This window comes from Sabethes cyaneus, chromosome 1 (assembly GCF_943734655.1).
Source record: "Sabethes cyaneus chromosome 1, idSabCyanKW18_F2, whole genome shotgun sequence".
Taxonomy (NCBI): domain Eukaryota; kingdom Metazoa; phylum Arthropoda; class Insecta; order Diptera; family Culicidae; genus Sabethes; species Sabethes cyaneus.
The window spans coordinates 116,656,260-116,674,058 of NC_071353.1; the positions used below are offsets into that span (position 1 = coordinate 116,656,260).

The window sequence follows — 17,799 nt, forward strand, 5'->3', positions numbered from 1 at the left end:
CGTTGTTTGAGCCTATCTTCGCGTCAACCACGTTGTTCAATCACGCTATGGAAACTCTCCTACTGGTAGTCGACAGCATCTGTTAGTGCATAGCACTGGATTGCAGTAAGATTTCTGACCCGTATTCTAAATCTGATCGCGATTATTTTGTTTATCGGTTCCCTCTTGATCTGGGCCGCATGTATCCCTGGGCTCAATAGGAATCCAAATTCTCTCTTGAGTAGCATTTTCACCTCGTATGCCAGAAGAGAGCAAGATTTACCCGGATGGTGTCTTGTGTTCGCCAGTACCCGGAAAGCGACCCTCGCTCAGTACCCCAGCAGGACCCACATGGAGGTAGGAGATTAGTGGGATAGCCGTGAGGAGATTAGTGAGTAGTGTGGCAAGCTGGCAAGACGTGAAGGGGACAGAGTAGAAAATTAAATAAGGGAGGATCATTAAGGCACCACGTACTATATTCATAGTTTGTTACCTTTTATCAAACTAGGAGATCTGCTTAGTTATTGCTTATTTTAAAAATTCAGAACTTTTGAACTTAGCACCCGCACGAAATGCTTTTTTGAAAATGTAAGCAAGCTTTCTCAGCAATCCAGCAAAAATATTATTCGGAAAAGTTTTTCAGGAAAAGAGGTGGTTTAAAGCTCCAAAGAAAATTTTGGAAAATGTATGTTCTACCACAAGAAATACTTTCCAAAAAAAAAAAAACAATTTTCTTGTTCATCAATATAGGATTGTAGGTCACCGTAGGTTGACGCATTTGCGTTCAGGCCTCCTCCTCTAGCAGCATAGAGCCGGGATGGCTCGTTCTGTATTACAAGCATGAGCATGTCTCTATAGTACGATAGTCCTGAGCTACTCATCTCCAATTCGCTCTTGACGCGTCTCGACACGTTGGCCCCCTATATTGCTGGTGCCAATAGGGTTCTTGAAGAGAACAGACTTCGCAAGTGTCACGAAACAATGAAAGCTTTTGAACGCTAATAGTTCAACCAATTCTAAACATCGTTTGAAACGGTTTACATACCAATCAACTCGTCAAAGAACAATGTAACAATTGGGACTACGTCTTTGTTTACTATACTGGGACTGGGTAGCACTTTGTGAAAACGAAAATAGAAGTGTAACGTTTGAATGAAAGATTTCAAATGTTAATAAATACTAAAGTACTGAACGAAACTGAACAATTTATATGTCGTTGGATAGATAAAATGACCAGCAATTTTATGGGGGGGATAAAAGAGCAATTTTGAGGAGAGCGCAAGAGGGGGGGGGGCTGCCATACAAATGAAAAACTTGAGACTCGAGAACTAATCAAGCAAAAGGAACCAAATTTAGCATGTGGGGTTTTATGGAGGCAGAACCTTTTCTATTGTGAATTAGGACCTTTGCCTTCTTTAAGAAGGGGGGATCCCACACAAATGACTTACAAATTTCCTTATAACTCGAGAGCTAATCAAGCAAATGGAATCAAATTTGACACGTGGGGGTTTTTGGAGGCATGATTTATTTATGATGGCTTGAGACTTCTCACCCCTGTGGTAGGAGGATAAGTTGTACTTATGAACACCCGTTTACGTATTTTCAAAGCCACCATTGCATTCAATGAAGAATTGAACCTGAATATTTCGCTCCTCTCTTTCAAACATTCACTTAAACAATGGCACTCACAGATTCTTATAAACATACATATACCAGAAATGCAGTTTGCATTAGTCTTTGATCTAATGATCCAATATAGGCCTACGTAACCCGGGGGGGGGGGGGGGGGGGTGTAGGTGGTCGGAAAAAAAAACAAAGAGAATTTTTTAATCGAGCAAAAAAAATATGGATTTTAGGCATTTTTACATAAAGTTTAAACGTGAAAACCAAGTCTATTCTTGCTTTTAATAAATACGTTGTTATTTTTCATGCAAAAATCTACGAACAAAAAGACAAAAACGAAAGAAAATTTTTTTGGCCGAATTCGGAAATTCCACTATTTGAACTTCCATTTTTATTTCGTGCTAGAAGCGTTAACTCAACTCGTACACTCATTTTTCGAGTTTTTCAGGCTATGGAGCCCACAGACAATTGATTTTATAAAAAAAAATTAACTCATATCCTACAAATTATTTTTTGCCCCCCGATTTTTCAAGCCAATTTCCAAGGGGGTGACAAAAACTTTGAAAATGATTTGCAATGGCCTAATGATGTTGTCTAAACGGTAAAAATTGTTTTCGTTAAAAATTTGAAAACAAGAAATAGTCAAAAAATCACAATCGGTTTGCAAAATTTCATGCGTCCTTGTTTTTCACATCCCACTTCAAGTTTAAGATAATTCTATGTATAATGTCCGTGTATTATGCTTTTGAAAATACAAAAAAAGAAAGGTTTTTTTCATGTCAAATTACCCATGAAATTGAATTAGTAATTCACTGAAGAAGCTATCTCTGTGAAGTGTAGCATGGCGTGTAGGATTCTAACTGCACGCAAATTAAGCAAAATAAAAATTCATACTACTGTCAAAAAGATTTAGTTGTTTGTTTGGGGAGGGCATTAATTTTGGTTGAAGTATTTTATACTTGAAACAAACATACCAATATAGATAGCTTAGCTGGTAATCATTTGATCACAATACTTTTCAATTTTACTAACGAAAATTGGTGATACCTACCATCTTTATAACATGCAACATGCGATCCTCCGGTCCTTTGCCTTTTCCGATAGAAATGTCAGCCGGTCACGTTTGTGCGGGGAAAGTTGCGAATATTGATTCACCCTAACGCGCGTTTTAAGATGAATTTTCTTTTGCTATTCGCCATCATCCCATCGATTTGGTTGGATTTGCTTCTGACGCGAAATCGTTTACCTATCCACTGATGCAAAGAGAGACAGAAAGAGAGCAACGAGATTTGATGGGTGTGAATGAGCATATCAGTAAGGTCATTGGCATTCTTGCCACCTGTTTTAGAACAGTTTTTCAATTATTGTTTAGCTAACTAAAACAAAGAAAGAAAAAAACATGCGGGGAAGTTCGATACTTCTATTTTCATTAAATACTTATTGGTTTTAGGCCAACTTCTGAATAGTATAACACAATGTTATCGCACTTATCTATTTTTAATAAGAAACTATTATTTTCTGAAATAAATCGATAAATAAAAAGCCAAAGGCACAAAGGTTGTCAAAAAAAAAACGAATGGTGAAGGAAAGCCCCGAACCAAATCATTACTGCTCCTTGTTCTCATTAATTGGTTCTTTCATCGCAAAAGCAGACACACAGAAAGAACATCAGTAGTAATACGACCATGCCGGAGATGCCGTGCGCTTCATTTTTAGGTCGTCGAAATATATAAAACGACACCAATACCGCTATGTAATAACACTGCACAGTACCTACCAGTAAACATACCAGCGTGAAATATCTATTTTTCTGTATTCTACATTGAAAGTTTGTGTATACTGTGGGGTGGCCATTTGGTCATTAGGATATTTTCTGTTATACTGAGTTTGTTGTTCTTTGAATTTTATGATTTTATTTTACCGGATAGACACAAATGGAAAACTGAAATCGCAATTGTCAATTTTTCGGTTTTGACGATTGTCACCTTCTTTAAAAATTCATGACTAATAAACAATCAAACTGCGTAGACTCGAAATTTGAGTGTTAAATTATTAGAAGCAAATTTTCTGTAACTCAATAACACTAATATACTTTGGTTAATTTCAAGAGGTAAATTTTCACTGTGAAAGAAAATTGCTCAGACTTACCTTTTCTATATTAATTTTACCTAACGATATAGCACCATTAATTCGTATTTTTCCTTATATTTTATTTCAGATCGGATCGTTTCAGAAACAACCAGTAATCAGCACTGTGGCAAATATTTTTTGCACATCCCTTTAGTTTGTTAGAAAAATCAAAACGTGTGCGCAGTACGGATTATACCTAGTGATCGTCGCAGCAACATTTTTTGCGAAAAACTAACAATTTGCTAGAAGAACTATCATTCATTTGTGAAACAGTGGTCAATAATTTACATAGATAACGGAAAATCGTGCGTGTGTATGAGCGGCAAATATCAGCAAGTGACTGAACAAATCGGAGCAAGTGATTTACCTAACTGATGTCTTAAGGTTTGGGAAACATACACAATATCGTTCAGTAGAGAGAAAGAGGAAAATTAACAGCTATCCGCTCGTAAGAGCACCACACTTATGAATTGCAGTAACAAGAGTAGTATGGCTACTCTGTTACAGCAGAAGAATTTTATGAAAAATTTGACTAATGGATCCAACAACGTGGTGATCGTAAATGGCACCGACGATAACCAGACGGCGACAATGGTGGCTGCTAGTACTACGCTGGCCACCGTACCGGGAGCAGTCTCTCGAATGCTGATGCCACACGAAACATTGGTACTGCCAGCATCACACCAGCAGCCGCTGATTCATCAACAAACAACTATCAGCAACGCATTCACCACAACGCACTCACCCGCTTCCAGCAATAACAACTCAAACAACAGCTTTAACAGTCAGTTCATCAACCATCTTCAAAACACCCACCATTTGTCAACGCAGCAGCTTTTTAGTGGCAACAACAGCAGCAGTCAACGGATTGCAACAACTACAACACCCACCACTACCTTCCAGAGTTCGTTTTCTAACACAGATGTCAATGCAATCTATCGTCCGGCGGCAACTTCCACCGGCACTACCAGCATCGTATCAATGCAATCCTTTGCTTCATCTCAACAGCTGCCACACCAAGCGACTAGCGCTAGCTCATTAGTTTACGTAAATGGGATCCAGCACGGCTCAGCGATGGTACCAAAGTTAGAACCCAGCGGGCAAATGCATTCTCAAACAACACACCACTATCTACAACAGACTGTATCCGAGAGCCAGACTGCCAATACGACATCGACCACCGATCAAATGCGAACTAGTGCTCCGGTGCACGGTAAATGTAGTGCTCAGGATCGTGGTGCCGATGCCATTACCAGCGGATTAGATGAGTCTGCTGTAACTGCTGTTCCAGCTAACGATTCTACATCAATAACTACCGTCGACAATGGCGATGAGCAGCCACAGGAACAGGAACCAGAATCGGAAATTGATATTATCATCAACAATGTGGTTTGTTCGTTCAGTGTGCGTTGTCATCTCAATTTGCGTGATATTGCGCTCAAAGGTTTCAACGTGGAATTCCGTCGAGAAAACGGAATGGTCACTATGAAGCTAAGACGTCCATACACAACCGCCTCTATATGGTCTTCAGGAAAGATTACTTGTACTGGTGCAACTTCAGAAGATCAGGTAATTTTCTGCTTGCCGTAGTTTCCTCTAATCCTACTGATACAATTCTGTACCGGCCGTAGGCAAAGGTTGCAGCTAGACGTTACTCACGTTGCCTTCAAAAACTAGGTTTTAATGTTAGGTTTAGAAATTTTCGCATTGTCAACGTACTAGGAACTTGCAGCATGCCGTGGGGCATAATGATCGTAAACTTCTCGGAGAAATATAAGAAGGATGCCAGCTACGAACCGGAATTGCATCCCGGTGTGACGTACAAGTTGCTCAACCCGAAGGCGACGCTGAAAATTTTCTCCACTGGAAGCATCACGGTGACGGGTGAGTTGATAGTGGTTTTTCACTGAATAATAAGGTTTATAAGCGTGGCAGTCAGCAGGTACATTATGGGTATTTCAGTTATTTTCTGAAAGAAAGTTAACTCATAAAAGGGGTTCTTCGAACAAATAAAGCAAGGCCTTGTGCTCAGGGATGCCCCATATATCTGTGTTTTTTGTTAAAAAAATCTGACAATCTGTACGGTGAGGAAAAATATATGTGTAAAAATCTATCCAATGCAAAACAATGAGAGTGAAAGAGATAAAGAGTAAATGTAAATGTTCAAAAATCTGTTTAATCTGTGTAATTTGACGAAAATCTGTATTCTATGCATACAGATTCAGATTCTGTACAGGCGATTTCTTTCAAATATCTGTTAAACACAGAATAATATGTGCATGTGGCAACCCTGCTAGTGCTAAACACTAAACCTACCGCGTGCGGTCATTTGACCCCTTTTGAACTTTCTGTCTTAGTTTACCAAGAATAGCTATCCGTTAAGCTTCGAGGTACGATGCTGCCCTAACAAACCAGTCGTCGTATGTTCTAATCTGGGCTGTAGCTCAAGCAGTGCCTTCTTCACTGTTGTGTGGAAAATTTATGCCTTATTTATGTCATCTGGGAATACTTGCGGCACTTTTGAAAGCGCTTTGATTTGGTATAACGTTTGTAGTGTACCGTTCAGGCCCAAGAGTGTAAACAGCCAAAACTCGTATAGTGGCTAGTACTTTCGAATTGTGATTATGTTAAAAAATAGCAACCAAACCGAAAATACTTATGTTGCAAGTTATCCTGTAGTGACTGCAGATTTTACCCTAATTTTCCCGGTTAACTTTGAAGGTAGCATGATCTTTATTTGACCAAACTACAAGAAACAAACAGAGACTGTGAACAAACATAAAACTGTCCGAATGCATATAAAAATAGTTTTATTCCGTAACCGCCCTGGTGGAATGAATCGCTCAGCAGCCTTCGTCGGGAGGCTAGACGTTTATTCACCTAAGGCTAAGTTTATTCAGGCTAAGGTTACGTAATTGGGAGACCTACAGGGCGTCTCTCACCAATACAACTCAGAGCTTCGCAAGGCCAAAAAGACAAGTTTTGCGAGATCATTCAGACTCTGCCTGACGTTGCGCGACTCCGAAAAGCGTTAGCCAAGGACCATAACAATGGCCAGCTGCAATTGAAAAAAGAGGATGACAGTCTCACTGTTACTACTAGGAAAACGTTGGAGATTCTTATGACCGCGCATTTCCCTGGTTCGACAGCAGTGGTTAGAGAATTCGCGAAAAAATGATTATTTGAATCGATAAACATCCCTAATGACCATACACTATTCGCCTGCCTCACTGATAATGCGTGTATCGGCTTTAAATTTTATCACGAACATAATCTCATTGTGAACTTCGGAATTCGTTCAAAAATTGAATAATGAGTGTGGCCCATTTAGCGGGTATAGGATGCCCCGGAACGCCGAAAAGTGAAAAAAATAATACCATCATGAAAAGAGAATAGTTTAAAGTAGTGTTAGTTGCTTTGCTTTAGAAGCAACAGAAGGTGTTATTTCGCACTTTTGCTTTGCACACGTAGCCTCCCAGTTGGTTTCGAGGTCAAGTTCCGATAACGGAGTGTAGCACCTAGGCTTTGCTTTGCTTTGCACACGATATTCGTATATTCAGCGATGCTATGAAGCGCAAGTACAAAGCACGTATAAAAGACTCGGTTCTATTTCTACTTCAACCGATTGGGCACTCAGCTCTTTTGAACTAATGAAGTCCTCAGAACCGGATGGCATACTACCCATCTTTTTACAAAAAGCAAACGAGGTTATAATATCCGAGTTCACCAACCTAGCTTTACGTTGGGACATATTCCGGCAAACTGGCGGAACGTCAGGGTGATGTTCATACCTAAGCCAGGCAAAAAAAGATAAAACCAAAAGCTTTCAGACCAGTTAGTCTGACATCAACACTTCTCAAGTTGATGGAAAAAATCACGGGTAATCATATCCGTAATGAGTTCTTAAAGAGCTCTCCTCTGCATGACAATCGACGTCCTAACGTGACGCTGATTTAAAAGTCGGTCCAATACCAAGGGACGGCACTTAGTGCCTTTCTTGACATTAAAGGCGCTTTCGACAACACGTCCTTTGCTTTAATTAATACGGTTCTCTTTAACAAAGCCACTGGCCAGCCGACAACGAGCCGGATCCAATCAATGCTGTCAAGCAGGGAAATCGCAGCCTCGTTGGGAGATATGGCGATCACGATCTCAGCGATAATAGGATGTCCTCAATGAGAAGTTCTCGACCCCTTGCTTTGGTCAATGGACGCACTTTTGTACAAGCTATCACAGCATGGTTATGAGGTCGTTGCGTACGCCGACGACGTAGTACTTTTTGTCAGAGGTAAATTTGACAGGACAATGAACAGGTGATGTGTGGGGACTCGGAGTTCGTGGCACTTCTGGAGGTTGAAGGTTTGGTCCGTTGTAGACCGACCATCCATGAAGCCGGCCTGATAATTTCCATGAATCTATTGGCTATTGGCGACAGTCGATGGAATATGGCGGGTTAAGGGTAAACGGGGTAACAACGCCCGCCGGGGTAAAACCGCCCACCATGGTTTTACAGGGCCTTGCTCAAATTGGTGTTAAATGTTGATGACAGTCATATTACTGAATGCGTACGCAATATTTTACAATACCTTGTACAGCAATATCGTATAAACTATCGGAGAAATAAATAAAAATAGATTTTTCGTTATAATCGTTTCGTTTTTTATAACTTTGTTCCCGCAGAACTTAGGGTTTATTTTATTCAAAACGTTAAAACTTTCAGTAAATCCAACCCACATCGCTTCTCTGATCCTGTCTTCATCCGACAGTACCTAAATTAGGTAACTGTTCATGCAGTTTTGTTGAAATAAATAGTGAAATGTGTAAATCGGTCATTTGGGGGTAAAACCGCCCACAACGAACGGCGCAAGACCGTCGTGTATAATGCTAGTGCGATAAGGAGATTTTTAAAATAATTGCATAGTTTGGACCAAAGGATCTCAGATTTACATAAAACAATATAAATGTGCTTAGTTTATAGCTGGTGGACTGTTTGGAAAAATCTAAATTGCCAATTTTCCCTGCGGGCGCTATGGATATTTTCTTGTTTTCTCGGATATAGCTTTTTTTAATAATTCCTCCCTCTTGGGACAAATAACATAGAATGAACATATTTTTTTATGAAAATATAGCAAATTATCTTAGCAATGGAAAAGTAATATGTATCTGCTTTATCAAACAGAACAATTTGAAATGTCAAAAAATGACCTACCGGATCAATTGCAGGAACTTTAATACCCATATTGTTATATTTTATCTTAGATCCTCTCTAGTCCTTAAAGATTGACTCCAGGATGCCTAACCCGATCCATCTTGTTGTCTAAGGAAACTACACGGTATCAATTTCAAGACTGTCGGTACCTATATTACTGATGTTCTTCCAATACGAGTGGTTGTCGGACACTCTTTCGAACTTGCGAATCTCGGGGAACCATGTATTGTTTGATAGCAAACTGATTCAATTTGTTTAAATTAGATAAATTCATGAATCCAATGCCACCAGTTTCATTCAAATCGGTTGAATATTGTTAAAGTTATATGCTATGGCGGTTTTACCCCGTTAGTGGGCGTGTTTCACCCCGCATGGAAAAAATACTCTATTTTTTGGACGTGTTTCCAAATCGCAATAAAAAATAGAAAATCATTACAGATATTTATGTTTTTATTTTTTATATGTAGGTAATAGATCAATTGTTCATTTAAAGCAGATAAATTAGAAATTGAGCTACAACTTTTTTTTATACAGGTGGTTTTGCTTAGGCGGGCGGTCTTGCCCCGCTTACCCTTACATATTTTTCTCCTAAAATGGCAGAGGCAGCCACTTCTGAGGTGTGGGATCGGGTTCCAATGGAAAAGTAATTCTTACGATCTTATGGTGGAAACAATATCTTATCTTGCATGCAATAGCCAATTATGTCAAATCTATATTTGCTAAAATTGTTAAAATTTTTGGTAGTAACTCAGTATTCTAGCGAGGATTACCAGACATCTAATGGGAAATACCTGAAAATTATCTCTGTACTTTTGCTCAATAATACTCTCAACAGAGTTATCAACCTTATTGGTTTTATTGATTCAATATTCATCAAAATGTTTTTCTCTATTACACAGCGGCCAGTGTTGCCTTCGTACAAGCTGCCATCGAACATATCTTCCCGCTGGTCTACGAGTTCCGCAAGAAGCGTACCCAGCAGGAGAAGATTGATATGATGAAACAACCCGTATTCGATCCGGAACTTTTGATCGAGGAAGAATGTGATATAGAGCCGCCTTCGAAGTACCGTCGGGCAGGAGGCGACAGCGAGGATGACGACGATGATGATGACGACGATGCGGACTTACTAGATGACGACGATCACGCCGCTGCGGGCGACGACAACACCAAAGCAATATACACACGTAAAAATCGCCGCCGAATGTGCAAATCGCGATACAGCAGTTACCGGTGCAATGGCCGAAAACGTCCGGCCGGTAAGGCGGACAACGATCCCTCCGAGGACGCGATGTACATATCAGACGATGGTGTCGACGATATGAACGAAAGTGATGATGAGTAGGAGATTAGCCACATAGCAGCGGGATATGCCTAAAGGGTTGGGAATTTGTCTTATTTTCATCGTTTGGCTTTACTCAGTCCATTGTAGTGCTTGTCTATTTATCATCGTTTTCACATTTTCTATTATTTTCAAATAGAAAACAAAAAACTGGTTCCATGGAGAATTAACATGCTACGTGTAAGAATTATTTTATTGAGTAACATAAAAGCAAGAATAGATAACTGATTCTTCTGTTTAATTATGCTGTTACAACAAAACTCATAGAACATAAAGAATACAACAAATCCTGTGAATAATTACTGCATAAGAAAATGAATAATTTATTCAGAACCGCCAGCTTTCTTTACAAGCCAAATACTTTGTGTACATAAAAAACCCATTCGTACCGCAGCAATACTACCATAAAAAAGGGTTGTATTATTAAAAGTAGATATTTTCCATTCAATGGTTTTCTACGCAAATTGCAGTGTTTAGTGAAAGCGAGAAACATTGTCGATCGACGCATAATTGTTTTGACATTGTATTTGTGTAATTCTCTTAGGGCATTATTCTGGTTTAGTTCACATAGTTATATTTTAAAACGGAATCATGTTACGCGTATATCAGTTCAATTTGAGTAATAAAATAGCGTGTTGTTAATTTATGAGGAGTAAATTTCGGTTTTCCTACCTTGTACCTATATAAATACGCTATTTTACGTGATTTTGTACCGGTTCGAAAGATAGTACAATTGCATCGTGTTGAAAGACGAAACTTACTAGGAATTGCTGCCGCCGGAAGCGAAAAATGCTGGCAAATATGTGAAATTTTTTCGGTAAAATAGAAGCTTGTTTCGACTTTGGTCGGAGTTGACGTACATTTAGACAAATGGTCCACATTAACAATACGGCGCTTACGCCCCCATATTTTCAAATGGAGACTTTGGTACGGCTTCTTATTTTTTGTTCAATATTTAACAGTTTTGTTCGGTTCTACGTGCACTGAAGAGAATACTGAAGGGGTTTCAGGACCAATTATTTGCCAAACCTGCCAGCCGTGAGTTTTTCCTTATGGTAAAAAACAGAACAAAACAAAATAACTATTAACGTTTAAGAAACTCTACTTCTACGCTCGTAAAATATCTTTTCACTGATTAGACAGCGTCCTTAGTATCAGCTATCATTCGATCAAACTTTTTTTTCGTTTTGTTTTTTACGTTTAGTTTTATTATCAGTTTCTTACCGAGGAGACCGTGCTATTCGAGCCACAAATACTAATATTAAAATGTTGTCTTTAGCCGAACTATACACGCTTTTCGATGTGACGAACTAGGCGAATATAATTCATATTTGTTTACATTTACAGAATTCCAATAGCTTCTCAGCAGCTCAGAAAAACTACCAATGGTGTAGATTTGTGATGAATTACATTTACCTAATTTAAAAAAACTATTTACACGCGCTTATACAGTAAACTTTTTACCGCCCTTTTCGTTTAGTCTAGTTAGTAACCATTAAAATTATTTCCTAAATAATTCCTTTTTTCTCTGTGTCTGCTTCGATTTCTTTTCAATGATCAATCCCTAGCGTAGAACCAGGTCGGTATTATTTATTATGAACTGTTGAAACTGAACGAAGCCATCATTAGGGAACGGTATTGAATTCTGTTGATGCGATTGTGCCGCGCACTGTGCAAGAAACGGCCAAAATACAGACAGAGGCACGAAAAAGTGATTTCACAGCATGACAACGATCGTCTTCACATTGCCAAACCCATTAAAACCTACTTGAAAACATTTAAATGAGCTCCACTTGGGCACATGGTCCGGTCTGGGTGACCACCAGCAGTTTCGGTCGTATGAAAACATCAAATGAAAAATGATGCGAAGTTGCTGCTAACAGTGGGTAATATCTCAAACGATTCATTTGTAACCGTTCTTTTTTTCAAGTTGCATTTTCATAAGTAAAAACAGCGAGAATTTAGTTGCACACCCAATAATGACACACCATATTGAATTAATAATATTGCTAATTGCAAGGAAGATTGTCCAATCAATAAGTGCGCAATCGCTCATAAAAGTGCTATTTTGGCTTAAATCGCTTCGGTCTCTTCGGCGCACCGTGCTTCCGTGCTTGGAATGCAACGGAAAAGTGCACCGAAGATACCAAAACAATTTAATCGCACTTTTATGAGCGATTTCACACTTTGGATGTACAATTTTCCTTGCAATCAGCAATAACTAAAAGAAATTGTAGGGTTTGATCATTAATAAGACATCTAAGCAGCAGATACAGAGAAAAGAGGAATTAATTATGAAAAGAATTCCGTCAGCAGCCGGTGTGAGGCTGACTTAAGAGTAATGAACGTTTACAGTGAATCTAGTGATAATTTGAATAGAAGTGTTTTAATTAAATGTAAATTATCACAAATCTCTACTAACTATATGGTAATCAAACACGTGAATCGATTTACTGGCAAATGGTAGTCAAACAAGGACATGTCAAAGAAGATTACGAATTTGGTTTTCAATTTACTTCGGTTGCTTTTTATGTTACACCTCACCTATCTTCATTGTCAGGGAGAGAGAACAAATGTAGTGGCATGTGATTGCCTAGAGAAACGCATCATCAATCGTCTAATAGAATTAAACAGAAACTAATCTATTAAAAGATTGACCACCCTATATAATCGGAAACCAACGGAGGAATTTGAACTAAATAACAAGAGAACAAAAGTGCTTTTTGTAAATTATATGATAATATATGAAGTAAAATGTAATAAGCGTAAAATCAGACAATTACCATTTGAAGAAAAAAAACTGTAAAAACAACATAACATACAAAGAGTAGAATGGAACTTATAAGAACGATAAGCAACACACTATAAGCCTTTTCCTTCCATTACGTAGCCTATCTCGTATTTAATTTGGATACTGTTTTTACGATGCTGCCAACAAACAGCCACACATGAATGCAGTTTCGCTCCTTAATTCTAACAACTAATCGCCTCTAAGCGCCATTTTCCTTCTATCAAACTGTGCAAAAAAAAAAAACAATACAAAATTAAGCAAATAACAACCAATAAATGTTGTTCAGCATAACGTAAAACACGATGATGAAAAATAAGTAGTGCAGTGTTGAAAAATCATTCAGAATAAACTTACTAGCGAAAACAGAAATTTGTACGAATGTAAGTGACAAACCAAAGACTTATAAGTAATTTATAATAAAAACGCAAATGAACCTTGTGGACACCCTACATATATACAGATACACAGAGAAGAGATCACAATAATACTAATAATCAATTATTACTGAAAACGAAAAAACTACAATTATTGGCAATTGTTCAATCGAAATCACGTCATTATCAAAACATTATGTCTAATGAATTATGTCGTATAACAGTTTTCTAGGATATTGATCCAGCCCCTGTTGTATAAGAGTATCTGGGATTTGTTGAATGGATAGCGTTTTTGTTTGGTTCAATCTCAGGCACGTATCTGGTTCCTCCTCCTAGCGGGCTGGACTGGCTGTAAAACTGCTATACCTTTCAGTAACTATATTGCATCTTTACGCACACAGAGAAATCTCAAATAATAGTCATCATGTTGTGAAGGCGGACTGCTGCAGTTAGACGATTTGCTACGAAACGGTTTTCACTGAAAGTACGAATCCCCCGTGGCAAAGTGATAATTAACATGAATATTTATTTATTAAACAACTAGTTCAACGGACACTAGCCGTCTACACTAGGAGCTTGTCGAAGAAAACGAAATGTCTTGTCTAAAGTGCCCATATCACTTTCCTGCTTGACCGGCGAGAACAGATTTGTGCTATCAGTGAACGGTTTCAAATGGCTCGTATCTATTCATCACGAACTTACCTTTTTATCGAAACTCCCTAATGTTTTCTTCATTTAGGTAAACCTCCAGCTCTACCAGATCGGAGAACATATTTTAAACTTCTTGGATGGCTTTTTTATTTTAAATAAATGGCATTGAAAGCAAAACATGATACCAGAAGGACGGTGAAGCCTCATAAAATGATGCAGATCAGTCGGAAAAGGGTTTTACTGTACAGCAACGTTTTTGATGCAGTCAATCCTCACACTCAGAAAATTTAAACCAGTAAGTGATTGAAGCAAATCGGTGTCTTTTTTATAGCAAAGGCATATGGAAAACAATAAAAGGAGCATGTAAAACCAGAATATAACACGAATACAACGGAGAGAGAAAGGCAAAGAAAGCAAGTGTAACAAATTTTGTTATAAGTAGGTCAAACTAATAATTTTATATATTATATTGTGTTTGTAGTAGGAGAACAAAAACTATATAAATGCCTAAGACTAGAAGAAAATGAAAAATAATAAATCACTGAACATGTGAAAAGAGATAAATGGGATAGCAAAAATAATGAAAATGATTAATTAATCAATAAAAAATCGAAAAATGTTCATTGAATGTTTGATTCAAACATGTAAACGAACCTACTGAGTGCGTTTTCTTTGTAGTAAATCATCTCGTTCCGAGATAACAAAGATAGATACGGAGAGGCGTGCGGATTCTGAAATAGTTGTCCATTCAGGGGCAATTTCTACTCTGATGACCTCTCCTACAATTTGTGTTTGATAAGGTCTCGTTCGAATTGGTATCGAAGCGAGTGACATTCATGCCAACCAACGTGGGCTGAATTTACCAATTAAGTGTTTTCAAAGTATTACGTATCGGTATCGGTGGTGGAGCATTGTCGTGGAGAAAAATGATTTCGTTTTTGTAGAATCCCCAGTGCTTTATAAATTGATTCAGAATTCAGTATCAATTCCGATTCAGTGTAAGTGGAACGACAAATGTCATGCGAGAACGAGATAAATAAAAAAAGTCGGAGCTTGACTTCGGTTTAGCTGAAATTTAGCTACGGATATTCGTTCATTTTGAAGGAGTAAAGTTTTTTGAAGCTAGAGACGCTTTTGGTTGCTATGGATTTCTACGTCCTTAAAATAAAAGATAATAAAAGGGAAGTTGAAGATAAAATAGTGTTATATCTTGTAAAGCAGCGAACGGTTCAAAACGGTTGATCGTTGGTATCGTTCAACGTTAACCGTGGTTAACCGTTTCACCAGACTTTAATAACTCTTAGTACGCAAAGAGCTGCCGTCAGAGTTTGACCTCAATTGCTCATGCTTATTTATTTGACCTGACCTGTCTCGAGACATGCCCTGCTTAGCATAATCGATTCGTCTGATTCGCTCCATTGGCACCAGTTCAAGGTTGCCATTATGCCAGATCTGGCAAAATCCAAGCCAGATTTTTGAATGCACGCCCTGCGCGCCAGACAAACAGAACAAGCCTAAAATATTTCAGATATTTGGTAATATGTGCCACATTTTTGGGCATAGTTGCTCCCACTCACCTTAAGAAGGGACGCTGACCGCCTGAAGCTTGAAATCCTGGGGCTGAGCGAGGTCCGCTGGCAGGGTACTGGCCAACACAGGACATCATCCGGGCAAGTCTTGCTCTACTCTGGCATACGAGGTGAAAATGCTACTCGAGAAAGAGGAGTTGGATTCCTACTGAGCCCAGGGTCATATGCGGACTTGATGAAGTGGGAACCGATAAACGAAAGAATAATCGTTGCCAGATTCAGAACACGGATTAGATACCTTACAGCAATCCAGGGCGATTCGCCAACAGATGCTGCTGACCTGCAGGAAAAAGAGGGTTTCTACAGCCAGCTGAACAGCGTGGTTGAGAAAATCTCGAAGGGAGACATACAAATCAACATGGGCGACTTCAACGCGGTGATCCGAAGCACCTTTTTCCCGCGCAAGGATATCCACAAAGCCACCTGGAGATCACTTGACCAACGTACAATGAACCAAATGGACCACGTTCTCATAGAGGGCCGGTTTTTCTCTAACATCACGAACGTACGCTCCCGTCGGGGTGCGGATATTGATTCTGACCATTACCTAGTAGCAGTACAGCAGTGCGCTCAAAGCTGTCCACCGTATACCGGACACGTCAAAGCCGCCCTCCTCGGCTGAACATCAGGCAGCTAGACAACCCACAAGCTGCCGAGAACTACGCGCGAGTACTGAATGAGGCACTGCCTTCTTCCGAGGAGTTAGGTGCTTCAAACCTCGAAGACGGTTGGGGCAGAATACGCTCGGCCATCGGAGAGGCCGCTACCGCGGCACTAGGTATTGAGCCTCGGAGTACACAAAATGATTGGTTTGATGGGGAATGCCAACAAGCGGTGGAAGAGAAAAAAAATGCTTGGAGAAATTATCTAAGTATTGCCACTAGAGAGAACCTGGCCAAGTACCGACGAACTAGGAACCAGTTGACCACGATCCTGAGGAGAAAAAAGCGCCAAAAGGAGGACAGAGATCGTGAAGAATTAGAGCAACTATTGCGAGCTAATGACACGCGCAAGTTTTATGAGAAGGTGAACCAAACTCGAAAGGGCTACACACCGAAACCTGACATGTGTAGGGACGAGGGAGGGAATCTAATTACAAACGAGCGCGAGGTGGTCGACAGGTGGAAGCAGTTCTTCGATGAACACCTTAATGGCGAAGTCGCAGAAGGAGGCGGAACGGAAATTAACCTAGGAGCGCCCATGGAAGATAGTGATGTCAAAGCACCTGATCTCCAAGAAGTCAAACGAGAAATCAGGCTGCTGAAGACCAATAAAGTCGCTGGGAAGGACCGCCTACCGGCAGAGCTTTATAAACATGGCGGAGAAACGCTAGCAAAGGTTCTTCACTGGGTTATTTCTAGGATTTGGGAGGAGGAAAAGCTACCGGAGGAATGGATGGAAGGAGTGGTTTGTCCCATCTACAAAAAGGGTGATCGGCTAGACTGCTGCAACTATCGTGGTATTACGCTGGTAAACGCCGCCTACAAGGTACTCTCCCAGATCCTGTTACGCCGGCTGTCACCGATAGCACAAGGTTTCGTAGGGAATTATCAGGCGGGTTTCATGGGGGCTCGCGCAACTACGGACCAAATTTTTACTATCCGACAGACCTTGCAGAAATGTCGGGAATACAACGTGCCCACGCATCACATCTTTATTGATTTCAAAGCAGCATACGATACAGTCGATCGAGACAAGCTATGGCAGATAATGCACGAATACGGTTTTCCGGACAAACTGACGCGACTGATCAGAGCTACATTGGATCGAGTGATGTGTTTCGTACGCATCTCTGGGACACTCTCGAGTGCCTTCGAGACGCGACGAGGGTTGAGACAAGGTGACGGTCTATCCTGCATGCTGTTCAACATCGCTCTTGAGGGGGTGATCCGACGAGCGGGCATCGAAACGAGAGGCACGATTTTTACCAAGAGTAGCCAACTTCTAGGCTTTGCAGATGACTTCGATATCATTGCCAGGAACTTTGCGACGGCGGAGGCAATCTACGCCAGACTGAAAGTGGAGTCTAGGAGAATTGGGCTAAAAATAAATGCGTCGAAGACCAAATACATGAAAGGAAGAGGCTCAAAGGAAACAAATGCGTGCCTCCC

The 17,799-nt window shown here is 39.8% G+C and overlaps 1 protein-coding gene across 1 annotated transcript in view; it reads left to right on the forward strand.

Moving 5' to 3' along the window:
* The window catches only part of LOC128739366 (TATA box-binding protein-like 1), a 29,739-nt gene extending 15,075 nt beyond the window's left edge, over positions 1-14,664 (forward strand). Inside the window, exons 2-4 of the mRNA XM_053834852.1 lie at positions 3,821-5,301; positions 5,364-5,616; positions 9,841-14,664. Coding sequence (XP_053690827.1) covers positions 4,198-5,301; positions 5,364-5,616; positions 9,841-10,286 — 1,803 coding nt within the window. The 5' untranslated portion in view covers positions 3,821-4,197 and the 3' untranslated portion in view covers positions 10,287-14,664. The remainder of the gene's footprint in view (positions 1-3,820; positions 5,302-5,363; positions 5,617-9,840) is intronic.
* Positions 14,665-17,799: the final 3,135 nt, after the last annotated feature.